The 18,367-nt window shown below is 47.8% G+C and overlaps 3 protein-coding genes across 3 annotated transcripts; all 3 read right to left on the reverse strand.

Moving 5' to 3' along the window:
* Positions 1-2,736: 2,736 nt before the first annotated feature.
* Positions 2,737-6,931, reverse strand: pcsk9 (proprotein convertase subtilisin/kexin type 9). Its single transcript, XM_076153601.1, has 12 exons — positions 6,587-6,931; positions 5,875-6,066; positions 5,609-5,732; positions 5,390-5,523; positions 5,067-5,208; positions 4,780-4,976; positions 4,518-4,701; positions 4,238-4,417; positions 4,002-4,150; positions 3,742-3,907; positions 3,259-3,425; positions 2,737-3,169 (listed from the first exon to the last, which is right to left on the reverse strand). The coding sequence occupies exons 1-12, from the start codon at positions 6,761-6,763 to the stop codon at positions 2,966-2,968; spliced, it is 2,016 nt and encodes a 671-aa protein (XP_076009716.1). The 5' UTR covers positions 6,764-6,931; the 3' UTR covers positions 2,737-2,965.
* Positions 6,932-9,993: 3,062 nt separating this feature from the next.
* LOC143003097 (uncharacterized) lies at positions 9,994-13,981 on the reverse strand. The gene is made up of 3 exons (XM_076153602.1): positions 13,597-13,981; positions 13,255-13,515; positions 9,994-11,849 (listed from the first exon to the last, which is right to left on the reverse strand). Exons 2-3 carry the CDS (start codon positions 13,509-13,511, stop codon positions 11,690-11,692), a joined length of 417 nt encoding a protein of 138 aa, XP_076009717.1. The 5' UTR covers positions 13,512-13,515; positions 13,597-13,981; the 3' UTR covers positions 9,994-11,689.
* Positions 13,982-16,390: 2,409 nt separating this feature from the next.
* Positions 16,391-17,832, reverse strand: LOC143002651 (uncharacterized). Its single transcript, XM_076152856.1, has 2 exons — positions 17,522-17,832; positions 16,391-16,857 (listed from the first exon to the last, which is right to left on the reverse strand). Exons 1-2 carry the CDS (start codon positions 17,830-17,832, stop codon positions 16,620-16,622), a joined length of 549 nt encoding a protein of 182 aa, XP_076008971.1. The 3' UTR covers positions 16,391-16,619.
* Between the last annotated feature and the right edge of the window lie 535 nt (positions 17,833-18,367).

Consider the following 18,367-nt stretch of genomic DNA (forward strand, 5'->3'; position numbering starts at 1 on the left):
GGGGGGCAATCTGGAACAAGCAGTGCCATGGTCAGCTCTCTCTCTCTTGCCCTCTCTCTCACTCTCTCTCGCTCTCTCTCTCTCTCTCTCTCTCTGTCTCTTTTGTTCCCGCTGACGCTTTTTTTATGATTTAGTTTTGTTTTTCATTGCCGTTTTATTTCTGTACTTTGCCGCTTTCTCTCCCGTGCTGGATGGGGAGACATCCTGGTGCAGGGAGTTTAGGGCGAAGGATCTCAGCCTTATGCAAGAACACGCCGGTCCACACGCAGACGGATCGGCAGTCACGGGCCTCTAGTGCTGACTGAGGGGAAGCTCAGGAGCATCTTTGATTTATGGTGCCAAGGTTACACACACACACACACACACACACACACACACACACACACACACACACACACACACACACACACACACACACACACACACACACACACACACACACACACACACACACACACACACACACACACACACACACACACACACACACACACACACAGAATCACACGCTATGATGGAACATGCAAGCAAACGTACTGTCGCTCCTCCGCTCACAAACACATCTGACACCTCCTCCTCCTCCTCTTCCTCACTGTTGACACTGCTTTTTTTCAGGTTTGGGTTCATTATTTTCAGCTTTGCCTTTTGCCTTTTTTTTTTTTAGAAACACATACACACACACGCAGAGGAGCTTAACCCAAATGTAGCCCGGGTTTCACTCGACAATAAGGCCTGTTGTAATCACCGACCCTCCTCCTCCTCCTCCTCTTCCTCCTCCAACCCACTCATCGGGAGACTTGAAGTGCCTTAACCTCCCGGTCGCTCCCTGCACCCCCGCCGCCTCTCAACGCCGTGTCGTTCAGTCTGAGCGTAACACTAAAGCGGTGTGTGTGTGTGTGTGTGTGCGCGTGTGTGGGGCTTCTTCATCCCGTTTAGACCCCAGGACAGGGAACTTCCTCTGTGTGGTGACCTAAGGACTGTCGGAATGTTAACTGTGGTGGATTCTCTTCTCTCTCTCTCTCTGTGTGTGTGTGTGTGTGTGTGTTGGGGGGTATGTTGGACCCGATCTAAACTGGTGGTCCCGGGTCAGGACAGGGTTTTGGTGAGGGTTCTAACTGCTGCTTCCTTCTGTTGGATCTGTGTGCGTCACTAGCACACAGAGAGACACTTTGTAGGTTAGACACTGACGCTTAGCCACACTTAGCTTAGCGTATTAGCTCTCAGCTTTAACAGGTCAATGTTTACAGTGTGAGGACCTATTAAGCAATCATGCTAAACAATTCTACAGTCCGCCCTGTGACCTTTGCCTCCCCTCTTGAGCCCACTCTCCCCCTCTGTCTCTCCAGATATGAATCATGTCACCCCCCCCCCCTTCCCTCCTCCCTCCTCCCCCCGGCACATTTGCATGTATGGCATAAGCGGTGGAGAAGTTTGTCTTTACAGTTTCTTGGAGGAAAACCATCCCCCATTGTGTCGTTTGCTGTGTAAATTTGTCATTAGCACTTACTGTCACACACACACACAATCACACACACACACACACCCCTCCTCTCTGGTGTGGGGCTGGTTGATGTGCCGTTGGATGGAGCTGCATGCAGTCTGTGCCAAGTGACGGGCGGCCATGGCAACCCCAGTTCAGCCTAAAGTCTCTCCTTTAGTCCCTTTAGCCCCTCTGCTACAGCACCAGAGTTACTTAAAGAACAGCAAACATCAAACAATCTTCTTTTAATCATGGGGATGGGGGGGGGCGGGGGGTCGGCGTCTATACGGGTTTTTACTGTCATTCAGTTTTGAAAGTTCACTTCTTAACGTTTGCCATGGCAGGATTCTGTAATGCATGTGGAAACAAGTTTTAATTTGTACATCAGAGTTTGATTATTGGGAAATTTGATATAAAATAAACTGGAATGCACAACCTTTTGTAAACATTGTTTTCATGTATGTTCACCGCAGTTATTGATCTCTTAGACGCTCTGAAACTCCTCCTGATCAATCTGTTTCACTTTCACGTGGTCGGACAATAAGTGGCTCAAGATCCCTGCTGGTGGAGTTCTGTGGACCTGTGTCTACTGCCTGTGTAATAGGTGTGTGTGTGTGTGTGTGTGTGTGAGTGAGATAGAGAAGGGATGCAGCAGGTGATGGTGTGTATGTGTGTGTGTGTGTGTGTGTAGAGCAGGGAGAGATGCTCATGGCTCCTTCATTCATCTCCTCATCCCTAATCAGACTCCATTGGTTCTGTCATTCACCCCAGCTGTTGATCCACACCTCCTCCTTCCCCTCCCACCTTCAGATGATGATTCTTCATGTGGTGCTCCCCCTCCGTCTCTCCGCTGGAGTCGGGGGGGGTCTCTGTCTGAAAACGCTCCGCCGCTCCCCGTGAGGCCTCCGTGTCTGCTTTGATCTGTGTTACCCGGTCAATGAATCCTAACTGTGAGCCGACTGATCTGCTGTCTGTAGCTCTGTCTGCTGTGCCGCCGGCTCATGGCTGGCTGTTCTTTTGCAAACGTGTGAAGTAGTATAAAGATGTCCTCAATGGCTGCATTATGTCTTCAAACGCTAGTATGTCCTGTCTTCATTTTGCACTTATATAAATACATTTAAGAGTTAAACCCTAAACACTTTACGCTTCACTTCACTTGGATCAAGCACGTGAGTGTAGTTTAGTGTGTAACTGCTGTAAACAGATCAGAGCAGATCTTTATGAAAACATTTTATTGTAAATGTGTTACAAAAATATTCGTCACGTTTCACAAACTATATCTGGTTTACACTTTCAAATGGACAACAGTACAAAGATGGATGAGGCGACATCTGTAAGCATGAAGCATCAACACAGTTTCTATATTTATGACTATAACTTCACCAAATCCTAAAGGGGAAGCTCGGCCTCGCATCTCTAATGTGGATTAAAGTCCATCAGAGACAAAGATGACATCAGTACATTAGAGAAATGAAACGTTGTGGCTCAGTGAGAAGCTGCAGGCTGCTGCTGCTGCTGCTGCTGGGGTTTGATGCGACAGCAGACGGCGATGCCAGCTGCCTCCTCCACCCCTGTGGCACTGCGGACCAGGCAACTGTTGCCCTTAGCAACTGGACCCAAGATAGCGGAACCCCGTGAGGCTGCGGTGCAATCCGTCAAAGTCCAGCCGGAAGGACAGGAGACGTCCACCTAGCAGAGCAGCAGGGACGGGACAGGATTCAGGTCAGCACATCAATGTCACACACACACACACTTTCTTTAGATGAGACAACATTCACCTGCTGACTGTGAGTGGAGATGTTTTCCAACAGGTGACATTCCAGAGCCGGAGCGCTGCAGCAGACGGCGTGTGACGTCGCCCCGTCGCTCGTCACGCAGCGTCTCCCATCGCCGTGACGAGGACGAGAGTCAGACGAGATCTCAGCAGGGAACTGAGACACACAACCTATTAGGTACATCAGCTGTGTGTTAGTGATCAACAACAGAGGACCATTTCATATTTAACAGCACGATGTTTAGATTAAGTTGATATAGAATGATTTATTCTTACTTTCACACTGATACAGAATATAAAGGTTTATTTTCTAGCCCCACTGTAATCTCACCTGTAGGAGGTGAGATACGTTTGTACACTTTTATTTCATCAAACCTGTGTTACCATGGCAACTAGAACAGACTAATGATGGCCTTGCAAGTCCACCCACATCCCAGGTGTGTATTGAATCCTGTCAGTGATGAAGGTGCAGACTGAGTTCACCTACCAGTCAGGTGATGTTGCGGGTCTCCACACTCTGCGTCTCGGCCCGGCTGAGGGCTGCCGCTGACCTGGCAACGCAGACCGCTTATCGCACAGCAACGGGCCACGGCGTACACACCTTTACCCCCCGGGCCGTTGTGGGCCACACACTTCATCTTCCCTTTGTTCTCCTGTGGAGCACAGAGTTTGTCAGCTTCACACACACACACACACACGCCTCAGGTGAAAGCTTTGTTATTGATGCTGACGTCCTGCTGAACTCACTGTGATTGTTTCACCCGAGCGCACACCGTCAGGTGCGTAGCTGCTGCAGCCCATCATCTCCTCACCGCGACGACAGAGACTGACCGCCCTGTCGCCGCTCGTGACCCCTGACCTCTCCGACCACACCGAGCGACACAGAAGCTCCTCATCTACGCATAAACATCAATACGCAGCTTAACAGCGTGAACCAGGTGCACATCCTGTTTGTGATGCCAGTGTGTGTTGGTGTCACTAACTGGTGCTGTTGGGCGCCGTAGCAGGAGGCAGGGCCGCCACCAGGTTCGGCGTGGAGAGATGCTGCCTTTCTGGCAGAGAGAGAAAGTTGATGGTGTTGGCGACGGAGTAACGCAGCATCGTGTGGAGAACCTGCAAAGGTGACATGGAGCGACCGGAGGACAGGATCACCGCGGCAACACCTGCAAATGGGAAACAAACACATCACATCAACTCCTAATCTGTGTGTGTGTGTGTGTGTGTGTGTGTGTGTGTGTGTGTGAGTGTGTGTGTCAGGCATACCAGCAGCGTGGGCAGCAGCCTGGGAGGTTCCACTGTGGGAGGTGAAGCAGGTGTTGCAGTCACTGCTGGCGCTCACGATGTCATCCCCCGGTGCAAACAGATCGACGCAGCGGCCGAAGTTTGTCCCCCCGGCGCCCACAGACATGAGCTTATCTGCTGCGTTCACTGCCCCCACCGTGATGACCTGCAGACACACAAGGTGATGTCATCAGTGCTCTGGATGACTGTTGTTAAAGCGTTCATGTAGGTGAGAGAGAGAGACCTCAGGCTCTGAGGCAGGAGAGAAGAGGCAGGCGTCGTCTCTGAAGTTCCCTGCAGCCGCGATGACCACAGCTCCTTCAGCCACCAAGGCCCGACTGGCTGCGTTTAAAGACCGGCTGAGGCCGCCGATGAAGGGCAGCAAGACGACCACGGCCACCTCCGGACGGGCCAGGAGAGCTGCTCGGATGTACTCCATACCTGAGAGTACAGAGGGAACGTTAAGACAGAGGAGTAGAAGAAGAGGTCCTGACAACTGAGATGAACAGATTACAGAAGTTCAGTACTAACCTGCCACAGCTCCTGATACGGTCCCCTTCCCCTGACAGTTCAGCACCCGGACCAGGTTCAGACTGGCTCCCCTCGCAACACCAGAGTCCGACCCGCTCACGACCCCGGCCACATGTGTGCCGTGACTGTCACACTGACTGGTCTGAGGACAGGAAGGGGAACAGTGAGGGGAACAGGTGTGACGGCTTTATCCTCTCTATGTGTGTGTGTGTGTGTGTGTGTGTGTGTGTGTGTGTGTGTGTGTGTGTGTGTGTGTGTGTGTGTGTGTGTGTGTGTGTGTGTGTGTGTGTGTGTGTGTGTGTGTGTGTGTGTGTGTGTGTGACCTGTCTGTGGACTCTGACGCCGTCCTCCTCAGGGACGTTACTGAAGTCTGTGACGAGGACACGACCTTCGACCTCTCGGTGCAAGGTTTGAACACTGCCATCCATCAGATAGACCTGTGCCATCCCACCATCATCTAGAGACCACAAGAGGAGTCTAAATATGGAACTTAATACTGTGCAGTGTGTGCGTGTGTGTGTGTGAGAGCGAGAGAGACTTACTAGGTGGTGTGTAAGTTTCAGTGTCATGTTGAGGATGCAGTAACCTCTGAAGGTTCCAGGGGGCGCTCTGAGCAAAGATGGAAGAGTCCTCCTCTATGTAATGAACATAAGGAAGCTTCAGTGCCTGGCAGGGAAACACACACACACACACACACACACACACACACACACACACACACACACACACACACACAGTGAGTTCATGTGAAGGAAACGCGTGAATCCGTGTAAATCATCACCAGCAGGAGGTGAAGATGAGGAGCTACCAGGTGCAGGATGTCACTGCTCATCTTCATCAGGAAGCCGTGGACGGCTCCAGAGAAGGTCTGGAGGATCTCCAGCTGGGAGCCCCTCCTGGCTGCTCTGGCTCGCAGCCTGCTGATGCTCCTCTGGGCCTGGATGTCATGTGTCCCTGAACGCAGCACCAGCAGGTACTGACCTGGAATCTGCCATGATGCCTGGAGGACAAGGACCAGATGGAGTCACAATAAGACAGGGTGGAGTTTGGATGTTCAGTAAGTGTGTGTGTCTGATGATGAACATAAAGGAAAACATTACAATGTACAGCACACTTTTATTTTCACATTAATTCACTCAGTTACATTTAAAGTAAAAAAGGGAAAGAATAAATTGATAAATATCTATTATTTTTATTATTATTGCAGTTATAAGGGCTGTGACGAGGATGAATAATAATAATGATGATGATGATGATGATGTATCAAACTGCATCTTATTAATAAGAACAATGATTATAATCCATTTTAATTGTTTATAGATGTTTTGCTTTGTGATTCCTCTTTAATAATTTATCTCATTACATTTTGTCTCTTGAGCCTCCAGGAGGATTTATGATCATTTATTTATTCTTAAACCAGACAAAGCGACTGAGAATCCTCCATTGATCAAATATTAATATTTCAGATCAATGATCCTCCTTTCTGTCTGCGCAGAGAAGATGAGGAACTTGACAGATACCTTGTTGCACCTGAGGAGTTCAGCAGCAGGTTCCGCTCCGGGTTCTGGTCCAGCCTCGGGTTCCCCGTGAATCAGATCCTCCACCGGCTCCTGGTCCTCTGCGCGGTCCTGTGCGCCGGCAGCCAGAGATGCGCACACACACAGCGCCCATCCGACCCAGGCTGAGCCGCGGCGCATGGTTGAGACCCGCTCCTGGATGCTTCCCACTCAGAGTAACAGTCACAGTGTCGCTGCGAACTCACGCACTGATCCACAGAACCACTGATCCACTGATCCACAGGTCGGGCTGTGGGAGTTAAATGGTTCTCAGATGTCTCGGTGTGTGTGTTGGTGTGTCTGGTTTGGTTGGTCTGTTGGTCTGATTCTGACACACAAAACATTCGACAATTGATTCTCATAATTGAAGGCGGGGCCTGGTGACGTCACCGGGGCTCACGCCACCGCTTTTGTATCGAATGATTCTGCTCCGTTAAAAACACCTCTCTACTCTGAAGGTGGCGGAGTCATGTTTCATAACCCCCACTCACACACACACACACACGCACGCACGCACGCACGCTGTAACCCCCGCATGTCACTCTCCTCTCTCTCTTCACCTCACTCTCTTGATGTTTGCGAGTTTGTAGTTCTGATGAAGTTCTTATTGTGCTTCAACAACACACATCATCATATTTGCATGTGTAAACAGAGTGGAGATGCGTTCAGACACGCAAACCAATAACTGAATGTCTCTCTCACACACACACACACATTCACTCTCACTCTTTCTCCCTCTCTTTCTCTCTGTGTGAGTGAGAGAGAGACAGAGATGGAAAGTATGAATGAAAAAAGAAGAGCATGAGAGAAATGTGTGTGTGTGTGTTTGGTGTGTGTGCATGCGCATTGAGCTTTAGTATAATTCAGTGATAATGTTAAATTTTAAAACTCCTTTTTCCCCCACATTCCTCACATCAACGACCACAAACTAATGAAAGCTCCATGAAAACAACACAGAGAGGAAGCTGCTGCCTGTTTTCACTCATGTTGTGTCTGTAACATTGAGTTTTGGCTGTTGGCCCTCTGATGCAGACAGAAAGAGCCAGAGCTCCGTGTTGATGCCTCCTGCTGTGTCCTCAGTTATGATCCTGCACACGTGTTGATGTATTGACTTCACAGGTTACCAGTGAGAAACCACGTTAGAGGTAAAGTGCTGTTGTGTTATGATGCTCAGGACAGGGCTTTAATAACCTCCATTACTCTCCTCAGTATGTATATAGTGTACTATAATGATAAAGGCCACCACTCTTCTGTCACTGTTGGATCATAGGCGGTTACATTTCTGTCAGGAGTCTCAACGACCCGGACTACGACTCCACAGAGGATAAATCCTGGACCCAGAACTGAAGAAGCTTTAGAGGTGAGAGGTTCAAGTCTTTACTATCAAGTCCAGTTGCCTAACATTAACTTTCCTTCAATAACCAGACCTGGATGACTGAGGACCTCTCAGATGTGTAATACATCCAATTCAACCTCTAACTAATGCAACTTCTGCTGTTTCCCCTCTGTGTCCACCAGGGGGCAGTGCAAACAAGGTTTTGTCTCAAATCACACGGAGCCGCAGCAGGACAAATGTACGCGAAGGTCCCATTGTGCCGAAAAGGTAAGGAATTAATGGAATAGATACACGTGAGACAGAGCGTGACCCAGGACTCATAATCACATTAAGCAGAAGTTAAAGTGAGGATGTTTCACTATCAGCTGGTGAACTGAATGCGTGTGTGTTTTCAGTCACTGTCTCTGTTCTCTCCGTTGGGTGAAAGCTCATTCATTTCCCGGCAGCAGCAGATTAAATCTTCAAATAACAAATTGAACCATTCATTGCTTGAATGACGTTCTTTCATTTATTATTTGTGTCTATCTCATCACATTTCCAACAGCTACAGCCAAGTTGTTGATACCTCGCAGGCTGAAAGTGTCTCTGCTATAACAGGATGTGTGATGCTACCTGAGTCCATCCGAGGCAAAGCCATAGATATTGCCATGGATATACATATGCGTCAGCCAAGATGATGGAGCAGATATTATCAATTCAAAGACATAAACATGTGGCAGATCTTTCAGATTATGAGAAGACAGGAAATTAAGAGGACCTGATCCTGTCGTCCAGAAGGAGGAGGCTCCTAAAAGCATCAAGGTGATGCGTTCACTGCCCATGTGTGCAGCGTGGTGGTCTGCCCATGTTATGTGGTTGATGTGTGGCCCACCCTGACCTCTGACCTCTCTCCATCACACCATGTTGAGCGTGGGGCAGCTGTGACAGAGGCCGGTCTCGGCTGCAGAGTCCAGTCTGCTGATGGGTTTGTGGATAACAGATCCTGGCACAGCTTCATTCTGGCTGGAGGTTGAGATGTAAGAAAAGAGTGTGACTGAGTGGAGTTTGTTACTTATTCACTTCCTCTGTCCATTTCCCAGCTGCTTTATATTTTCAAGTCAACGTTCTTCTTCTACTTCTCTTTTCCTTCTCTCTCTCCCCCCCGCCGCCCCCCAGTGCTGTGTTGCCATCGCCACTCCATTATGAGATCATTAATTTTGCTGTGCAGACAATATAATTAGTATCTACAGGTTATTAGAGCCATTACACTGCTCCTGTCTCCTGTCCGCCCACTGGACAACGCTGAGCATCCTGAGATGGACACACACACACACACACACACACACACACACCACAGGGAGTCATTAAGGACTAATTGACAGAGGGCCATTATGGCTGTGTGTGTGTGTGTGTGTGTGTGTGTGTGTGTTTAAGATAGTACCTCTGCTGTTGTGCTTCATGTGATGTACACACTCTGTCTGCCTTTTCTCCAGAATCCAGAATCACAACCTGACAACCACACACATACACACACTCACTGTATCTCCAATTCCATTTCTGCATGGCAGTCATTACTTTGTTTGTCTTCCTCTCCATCACACACCAGCTTCACCTACCTTGGGATAACACTGGCACAGGCTCCACGCCGTCCCGACGCCCATCATGGTGACACCCAGGACGCACATTGTGGCGTAGATGTGCGGTCGCTCCTGAATCATGATGAAGAGGCCGAGCGCGACCACACACAGCCCGGCTGCTATCAATCCATATCTGTACGGTTTCCCCTCCACCATCTCACAGTCACCCTTCAGAGTAGAAACACCGCTGGCTCCTGGGGGTCCCGCTCCTGCAGACCGGATACACTTGTGTAATAGGGACTTGAAACTGACCTGTGTGTGTGTGTGTGTGGGTGAGGCTTTTGTGGGTTGTGATGTGGTGTTCAGTGTCAAGGCCTGAAGGTGAAGGTGGAGGAAACTTAGTCAAGGTTCCACTCTGCTGCCTATTACAGCCTGCAGACAGCTTGGTCAGGTCGGGTCTAAGATTGCAGCTGTGTGTGTGTGTGTGTGTGTGTGTGTGTGTGTGTGTGTGTGTGTGTGTGTGTGTGTGTGTGTGTGTGTGTGTGTGTGTGTGTGTGTGTGTGTGGTCTCTTGATAGGTCACCTTGCCTCAAGCTGCTGGCAAAAAGGAGGTTTGGCACTCAGCTGCTTCACATCATTCACATTCTGCATTTCCTGCACATTTAATGTTGTACATTGTCTTTACAGCTTGGAAGCGACTTATACTTTTACAAAGTTATACATTTTGCTTCTCTTTCCTTTCAGGCATCTCTCTTTCAAAGAAACTATTTGTTTCCAAGCGCACAACCACCCACAGAGAGCTGCATAGCTGTTCATTAACGGCGTTAGAGCCACATCACAACATAAAACACTGGACATTCTTTCAAACACTGCACACAGACCTGGTAGGACACAGCTGTACTGTTGACACTGTGCTGGCAATGATTAAGGCACTTTGCTTTTGGAACAAGTTGTCGATACATCTTGTGAAAAGTTAGAACAGGCAGATAAAGTGTAGCTGCGTACGAGGGGAGTCCTTCTACTTCACCACACTGCGGGCCAAGGAAACTCTGGATTTGTCCTAACATGGTGTCTATGATGTCATTGAAGGGGACATAATATACAGATTTGAGTGATGTTTTCATTTATGGCTCTATTTCAGAACCCTTCCAATGCTTTAATGTGCAAAAACCCTAACATATCTGCTCATCTTAGGTACTGTCTCTTTAAGAGCCCCATGCTCTGTTCTGATTGGACAGTTGTGTCAGGCATTAGCCAGCCCGAGATTCAAGCACAGCACAGCCATTTGTCAATCATTTCTATCTTATGACAGGTAAGAGTCGCACTTCTTTGGTGATTTTCTGCACGACTATCGCTGCAGAACACAGAATCACAACTCTTACTAATGAGGACTAAAAAAACTTTCAGGGCATTTCAGACACTTTGGGTTACTTTGGTCTTAAGGGATGCATTTCTGTAGGCAACAAGTTTGGCAATTTTGAAAATACAAAATGCAGTTCCCTATACATTATAACATTTCCTATTTAAAGTGACAAAAACATACAGAATATTGGTCTCGAGAAAGGATTGATGAGTAATGCAAAGTTGTGTTGATCATTACAGCTTAACGCCTTCAAATCCATCACTCACGCTGCGTTCATGTGTATGTTGGAATGTAGTATTTACCAAATAGTTGCATATGAATCCGGTGCATTCAAGTGCAAACGACCAAAAACGGAAGTATAACCATGGCCGTGCTGACAGTCGCAAATGCTGCTTTTGTTCTTTTAAAGAAAGAAATGCATAGAATTGTTTTTTAGACATTCTCTGATCTGTGAGAAGAAGAACAGAAACACATCAGGTTGTTTTCCCCTGAGGTTTTCTCTAACACTTATCAGCTTAGACGCCATTTTACCAGTTTACAAAGTTGTATATGGGTCATTGCAATTTCAAAGTTGTGAAATTGGTATTTCAGAATTTCCAAAATCCCTCGAATGCAGCACTAAGCCATGCTGGGCTTCAGTCCATGCGAGCAGGCGGTCTCCTTGTCCTCCTTACAGTCTGTTTCGGTTCAGAGTGGCTGTTTTAAGGCACAGAGCAGGCCTGTACAGCAAGTTCACCTTTACTTTATCATGCTTCATGCTGAGACCTGAAGACGAAGGCACGGACACAGGGGTGCAGGTGTGACTGGTTTCATTCAAATCTGGTCACAGACTTCCTGGCTCTTCATCACTGTGTCATAGGATGGAGGAGGCTCCATAGTCCAAGGTGGTGGGGTGGAGGGGATGGAGGGTTCAGGCTCTGGTCTGGTGCTCACAGAGTCTGACGACATCTCCCGACGAATCATGTCCAACCTCCTGAGGAGAGAACCAATAGGAATCAACAGGAAGCGTGTGTGTGTGTGTGTTGTGTGTGTGATTTCCACATTACTGTGTGAGATAAGAGCCGTGCTCACATCTGATATTCAGGGATACAGATGGCACGCTAATGTTTGCAGTGTCTGCTGGGAGAAAAAGAGTGGATGATGGAAACTGGTCTCTCTCCTTCTTTGGCTGGACGATGAGCAGATCACTTCTTGTTTAAATTCTGGGGATATATCGTAGATTACCTCAGACGATGCCAGCGGAGCTCTGTCAGCCGTGTGTGTGTGTGTGTGTGTGTGTGTGTGTGTGTGTGTGTGTGTGTGTGTGTGTGTGTGTGTGTGTGTGTGTGTGTGTGTGTGTGTGTGTGTGTGTGTGTGTGTGTGTGTGTGTGTGGCTGTTTGCTCAGTGACCTTCTACAAAACCCTAACCACTTTATCATCAATCCTGCCACTTTATCAACGTACCTGTTGGATCATTTCAAAAGAGAGGACTGTGTGTGTGTGTGTGTGTGTGTGTGTGTGTGTGTGTGTGTGTGTGTGTGAAAGCCTGAATGATACTGTATCTTTGAGACCATTATCAATATTTAATGATGGATAAAATCCAGTCATGTCCCGATAATAATCCAACAATAACGACATTGTGATGACAGTGATAAAGATCCAAAGCTTTGCTGCAGACAAAGAGATCATTGAATGAATGAATGAATAATTTAGAGGATCTCAAAAACAAGGTTTCAAAGGTCTTTACAGGATGATGAAGGTAAAGCTGCCATACATCAAAAGCATAAAGCTACCATGAGTACTTGAGATGTAGGAAGCTTAACTCCAATGTTTACAGTGTGAACAGACATAAAGCAGAGATGTTTACTTTCAACAAACATCTATAATCCTAATACGCTTAATTTAAGAATGCCAACTCCTAATGCTCCATGGAGAATGCTGACATGGAGCCAGGCTGCTTTGGGATTAAACCCAATCACCAAACATCGGCCCTAAAAACAAAAATGACTCTTCAGCTGGTGAAAGCAGCGTTGCTATGGTTAGCATAGCGCGTGTGCTATGGTTACTATGCTTTAGGTTTACCCACATGTGCCTCCAGGTCTGTTTCCTGTGTGTGTGTGTGTGTGTGTGTGTGTGTGTGTGTGTGTGTGTGTGTGTGTGTGTGTGTGTGTGTGTGTGTGTGTGTGTGTGTGTTGTTCTAAGCTGTGTGTGCAGCTGAGGCTCAGACTGATGACATCACTGTTGGCCTGTTGTTGTTATAATCACCATCACGATCGATTAATGATGATTACCAATAATGTTATTGTACATGTTTGCAGGTTTTGGGTGTGTATGGGACCTCTTAGCATGATGATCCGTGTGTGTGTGTGTGTGTGTGTGTGTGTGTGTGTGTGTGTTACCTTTGTATGGCCACGGCCTGCCGTGGGCTGAAGCGCGTCCCAGTGCGTGGGTGCAGGAGGAAATGTCCCGGCACCGCCACCTGGAGATTCTTCATGGCCATGCAGAAACCAGTGACCAGCAGCCCCACGCCCCCCAGAGCCATGACGAGCCCGAGTCCGAACAGGGGCAGGGACAGACCATGACCCAGGGCCACGACCACCCCGACCACGATCAGCACCAGGCCCAGGCAGAACAGCACGCCCTGCGGAAACGGCATCGCTCTGCAGGGGGAGAGGAGAGGTGTGTGTGTGGGTTTGCGCGTGAGTGTGTGTTTGCGCGTGTGTGTTTGCGTGTTTGTGTACCTGAGAGAGCGACTTTAGCGGGGAATCGTCGCTCTCCTCTCCTCTTCATCAGCCTTCACCTCCCTCATGATGCCCGTGTTCGATCCCGCTGACTCACGCGTAGCAAACAAACCTCGTCCGTGTCCGTGAGTGGAAGTGAGCTGCTGAGCTTCAGCCTCTCAGCCTCTCAGCCTGAGATCCTCTCAGCCTCTCAGCCTCTTAGCCCCAGAGTCTCCGTGTCCGTTTCACTTTCTGCTCCTCTCTTTTGTTCCTAAGGGGCAGATCGGTGGATCGGAGCTGGACGTGTTGTCGGGTCTGGGTCGGTGTCGCATGTGGGCTGGGCACTGTTTGGTTCTCATCTTTCCACAGACCCACAGACAGTGTGAGGAAGTGTGTGTGTGTGTGTGTGTGTTTTTATGAGGAGGGGTTTTCTCTGGGGTTTTTTTCTTCTCCTTTCTGTGACGAGGAGCCGAGGGGCAGGGCGGGCTGCGGGTCTGAACAATGTCAGCCTGCTCCAGTTTGGGAAAGCTGTTTGCACAAAGGGAGATTTACTGACTGATCTCAGTTTTTACTCCTGATAAACTCTGAGCCCTGCCAGACTGAGCCGGGGGATCCAGATCCCTGCTCGCTGTGCTTCCTGGCCCTCAGCCAGGAGGCAGAGCAGAGGAAATGAGTGGATTCATAGCTGTGATTCTTGTGCGTGAGCTCAGACGGGTCAATATCAAAGTTCGTGTGACCTACTTTTGTTTATATCCCCATTTAAAGTCTCAATGAGCGGATTTATGAAAGCACATGCTGCAAATGATGGGAAATATGGGGTTTAATCTGTTGACTCATTTCCCCTCTGGTTTGATTCCATCCAGTCATGAAGTAAAGCCTCTGTTTTGTGTGTCACATGTAGCGGGGCACTTTCTTGGTTGAAAGTGATAAGGACAGGAAGTCTCTGTGGGTTTTCTCCCACAGTCCAAAGACACACAGGCCGTAAACAACTCTGCGTGTGGCGATGAGATGAGAGCATGAATGAGGGTCTCATTCGCATTTGTCTGATTTGAATCGAATGTAAGAGCAGCGATGCCTTCAAGCACGTCTGCCGCAACACTGTCATCAATTCTAGACGATGTATTGACCTGCTGTCTTCTCTGAAGTCCCCCTTACTCATTAAGAAGACAAAGGAGTCTGCGTGTGCGTCCTTAATTATTTTATTAAGTAAAGTAGAATACAGGCACTCGTAGTGATTGAAAACATGTTGCAGGATTCTCCAGGAGGAGCCAAGAGGAACACAGGGAGGATCTGAGACGCATGCATATTCAGAAGTACAGTAGAAAAAGGCTAGTTGAGCAGATCTGCTGTCCTGTGCTGATTTCTTTCATTCCTGTATTGCAGCAGCTTGTTGTTCAGGCCGGTCAAAGCCGGTGAGTCGGTCGTCTTTGTGCTGTCAAAGATCACGCTGTGGATATCTGTGCTCATCTCTAAAGGTTCAGTCTAAAGCAGCAAACCCCTTTAGAGCTTATGAAGGCAGTGGGATTCGTCTTGATTGCAGAAGTAATGCGTTCTAAAAGGGAGATAATAATCCAGCACCTGCATTTAAATTCAGGACAAACCTTTGAAAAATGATGATACATAGCATATCCAAAGCTTAAGTTTCCACAGAAGTGAAGCTGATATCCTAGAACATTCCGGGTCATGTGTAAATGCTGAGCGGACCAGCTTGGTCATGTTGTCCTCCAAACTGACGGAGGAATGCAGACCTGTGAGTTTTAAAGAATGGAAAGAGCTGCTAAAGCGTCCAGCTGTGACTCTGCAATGCTTCAGAATGAATCCAGAGGACGGAAAGGAACACAGCTGACAGCCTATAGGGTCAAACGTGTGTTTTTACATCATTGGCAATGAAGTTTTCATGTTGATCGATGCTGACATGTGGTTTATAGAGCAACTCGCCCAACTCTTCCAAATTCTATTCATTACATTATGTGAAGATCATGAATACCACATATTGGAATCATTATTGGAATTTGTCATCTTGGTCATGGTATCCAAGGAAAGTTAATCAAATCTAATCCTTGGAATTTCTTCCTTGTTGTTTCTTTCTTGTGTTTTTAAACTTGACACAGAGTGGACAAAGAGTTACCAAATTCAAATGACCTTAATGGCAGCATCCATGTTTGATGATGTGGTATTCCAGGTGTTCCTCTCCCGGGAATGTTAGATTTCCCAGATTCACCTGAACATGCTGGAGAGATTCCTGCAGGGTGGTTTTCATATTGCAAACAAATAAAAACTCACTTGTATGATCCTTTAAAGGTGGATATCATGGTTATGACAATATGGTTACATCGTATTACTCCAACTGAAACGATCCAGTCAGCAGTGGAAAAACTCTGATGGTCAGATGAGCCACCCCTCCCGCTCCTCTCCCCCTCTACGAGCAGACGAGCACACATGGGGCACACGGGCCTGAGCGCAGGTTTCCTCTGAGCCTCTGTTAGGATGTTGTGTACATATTTGTGCCCTGGTTTATGTTCACTAAACTCCTAACAGGACTCTCCCTGTAAACACCAATACATCTCCAGCAGAGCCATTATGAGTCATCATGCCCAACCTGAAGCGTGTCATGGATTCCTGCAGGATGACAGTGCCCCCCAGGGGGTCCTGGACTGTTTACTGGGAAGGACAAACAAAGTAAACTGATTCCAGGTCCTCTACAGGCACCAGATTTGATCCCAATGAGGAGTCAGAGGAAAATCTGAAGCAAGGAATTTTCCACTATTATCTCCAAAATGCTAAATGAGGGAATTTCTCTGTGGAAGAATGTTATCAGATCCTTCCCATACAATTTGAATCACCTGTTATATCTATGCCAAGATACTCAGTAACGTTCCTGACGGCCATTTTAAAGACACCTTATGTTGATGCTTACATTTGTACTATGTTCTTTAAAACATGCTAAGACCTAGTGGTCAACATCAGAAATGCGCATGCTGCAAAAGTTTGATACACCAGCGTCAGTGTGTCCGTCCGTCAATCTGACGGACAGATACAGGGCGTCACACCTCAAAGCTGATCTCTCTGGACCGTCCAAAGAGCGGCTCTGATGCCAGGTGTGTGTCCGAGTAAGCACGCCGCAGGTGTGTGGAGCTGCATGTGGTCTTGATGGCGACCTCATATGGAGGAGGAGGACCCAACCATGGAGGAGGGTGAGGAGTTGGACTGAAACCCCCGGGATCCATGGGTGGGTAGTCGAATTCCTCACCGTGAGTACCGTGCCTGTGACGCTCATGAGGCCTAGACACAAGGAAACAGGAAGGACAGTGATGTGTCATGTGAAGAGAGACGCCATCATACAAATGAATAAATCCTCCATGTGGAGCTTTATTGCATAGATCAAATGCTAGATGGGCTGTTAAAAGCTGTTCCCTGCCAAATACAGGAAATGGCTTTCAGAAAGGTATAATAGACGACTCGGCCATCAATAATGCTGCAATGTTGTGCCATTAAAAGCCTCGTGCAGGAACTACAGCCTACACCAGTTACATTCAACTGGAGGAAAGAATCAGCTGTTGAAGGTTTTGGTTCAAGTAAAAACCTGCAAACTGGATCCCACTAGTTTCATCTCAAGTGTGTTAGAATAAGAATAGACGCTCTCTCCTGCCTGGATCATTATCTGAGGCGTCAGAATGATCAAAATTAGAGATCAAGCAGTGACGCCATCAAGATATAAAGTAACACAAAGTGTAAAGTTACACCAGGGAGATGTTAGCTCTATTCAATATGAGTATAATTAATTTTCTGTTATTGATTTTGAAATTCTATAACAGACTGGTTGGTATCGGGGCTGTGAGTCTTGGTTTCCTTCAGGAGGAGATTGCTCATGTTTACATGTATTGACTGAACATTGTAAAATAGAAACAGTATGAATATTTAATCTGAATATCATTCTTACCGAGGCAGGAACACCGACTGAGACTCTGGGAAGCGGCTCCCCGGGGGAGTGAAGAGAGCGTGGCTGCTGAAGTTGGGGTAGTCGTTGTATGGATAATGTGGACACTCTCCACTGAGCTCACCGTGGTTGTAGTTGACAGGACCTTTGCTGTTCATGGCCCAAAATAGCCCTAGAATCAGCATGACTGCCCCCAGCACCACACAGCACAGGGAGAACGCCTGCAGCCGGCTCTGGGACAAGGCCAGGAAGGCTGTGGAGCCCCCCGTCACTATGAGGAAGGCTCCGATGAAGATCGCTCCATGATGCAGGGAAGGCATCCTTGCTCCCAGAGCGAAAATGCAACCAGATACGACTAAAAAGGGGAGGCTGTGATAGTGTCAGTCACTCAGGCGCACCGGCTACACAACCCCACGGTGTGTGTGCTCCCCATGTGTGCTGTGACCACACGGACAGATCATTTACACTTCCAGAAATAAATCACAATAAAACAAATAAACACTACCTGTATATTATTGATTTTCTCCATGATTCCCATGTCCCATGTTGATGAAAAGAAGCTAATGGTAGTCCATGTGTAACTCCTTATCCTCTGGTGATCTCTTGATCCTGTTTAAAAGTAATAAATGTATGGTTTCTTAGAAAATAAAGGGAAATTAAGGCACTGATGCGCATCAGGGCATACGTGAGCTTGCTTTGTGCTATCATCAAGCCAGATGGACCAGAGGACGACAGAGCCCATTAAGAAATCTTTACTGCCCCACCCTCCCTGTCTAATGTGTCTGAAGGGTACCACTTTATCCCTGTGTCTGTGTGTGTGTGTGTGTGTGTCCGTCCGTGCATGAGCGTGTGTGT

This window comes from Genypterus blacodes, unplaced genomic scaffold (genome assembly GCF_046128005.1).
Source record: "Genypterus blacodes isolate CSIRO-AG114 ecotype Tasmania unplaced genomic scaffold, CSIRO-AGI_Gbla_v1 ptg000058l_1, whole genome shotgun sequence".
Classification (NCBI taxonomy): domain Eukaryota; kingdom Metazoa; phylum Chordata; class Actinopteri; order Ophidiiformes; family Ophidiidae; genus Genypterus; species Genypterus blacodes.

Excerpts from the sequence above, each read along its gene's own strand:
- pcsk9 (XM_076153601.1), bottom strand. The coding sequence starts at position 6,763 with ATGCGCCGCGGCTCAGCCTGGGTCGGATGGGCGCTGTGTGTGTGCGCA. Across the intron at positions 5,733-5,874 it reads GCAGTGACATCCTGCACCTG|GCACTGAAGCTTCCTTATGT; the intron begins GTAGCTCCTCAT and ends TTTCCCTGCCAG. Across the intron at positions 3,908-4,001 it reads GCTCGGGTGAAACAATCACA|GAGAACAAAGGGAAGATGAA; the intron begins GTGAGTTCAGCA and ends TGTGCTCCACAG.
- LOC143003097 (XM_076153602.1), bottom strand. The coding sequence starts at position 13,511 with ATGCCGTTTCCGCAGGGCGTGCTGTTCTGCCTGGGCCTGGTGCTGATC. Across the intron at positions 11,850-13,254 it reads CAGGCCGTGGCCATACAAAG|GAGGTTGGACATGATTCGTC; the intron begins GTAACACACACA and ends TTCTCTCCTCAG.
- LOC143002651 (XM_076152856.1), bottom strand. The coding sequence starts at position 17,832 with ATGCCTTCCCTGCATCATGGAGCGATCTTCATCGGAGCCTTCCTCATA. Across the intron at positions 16,858-17,521 it reads GAGTCTCAGTCGGTGTTCCT|GCCTCATGAGCGTCACAGGC; the intron begins GCCTCGGTAAGA and ends CCTTGTGTCTAG.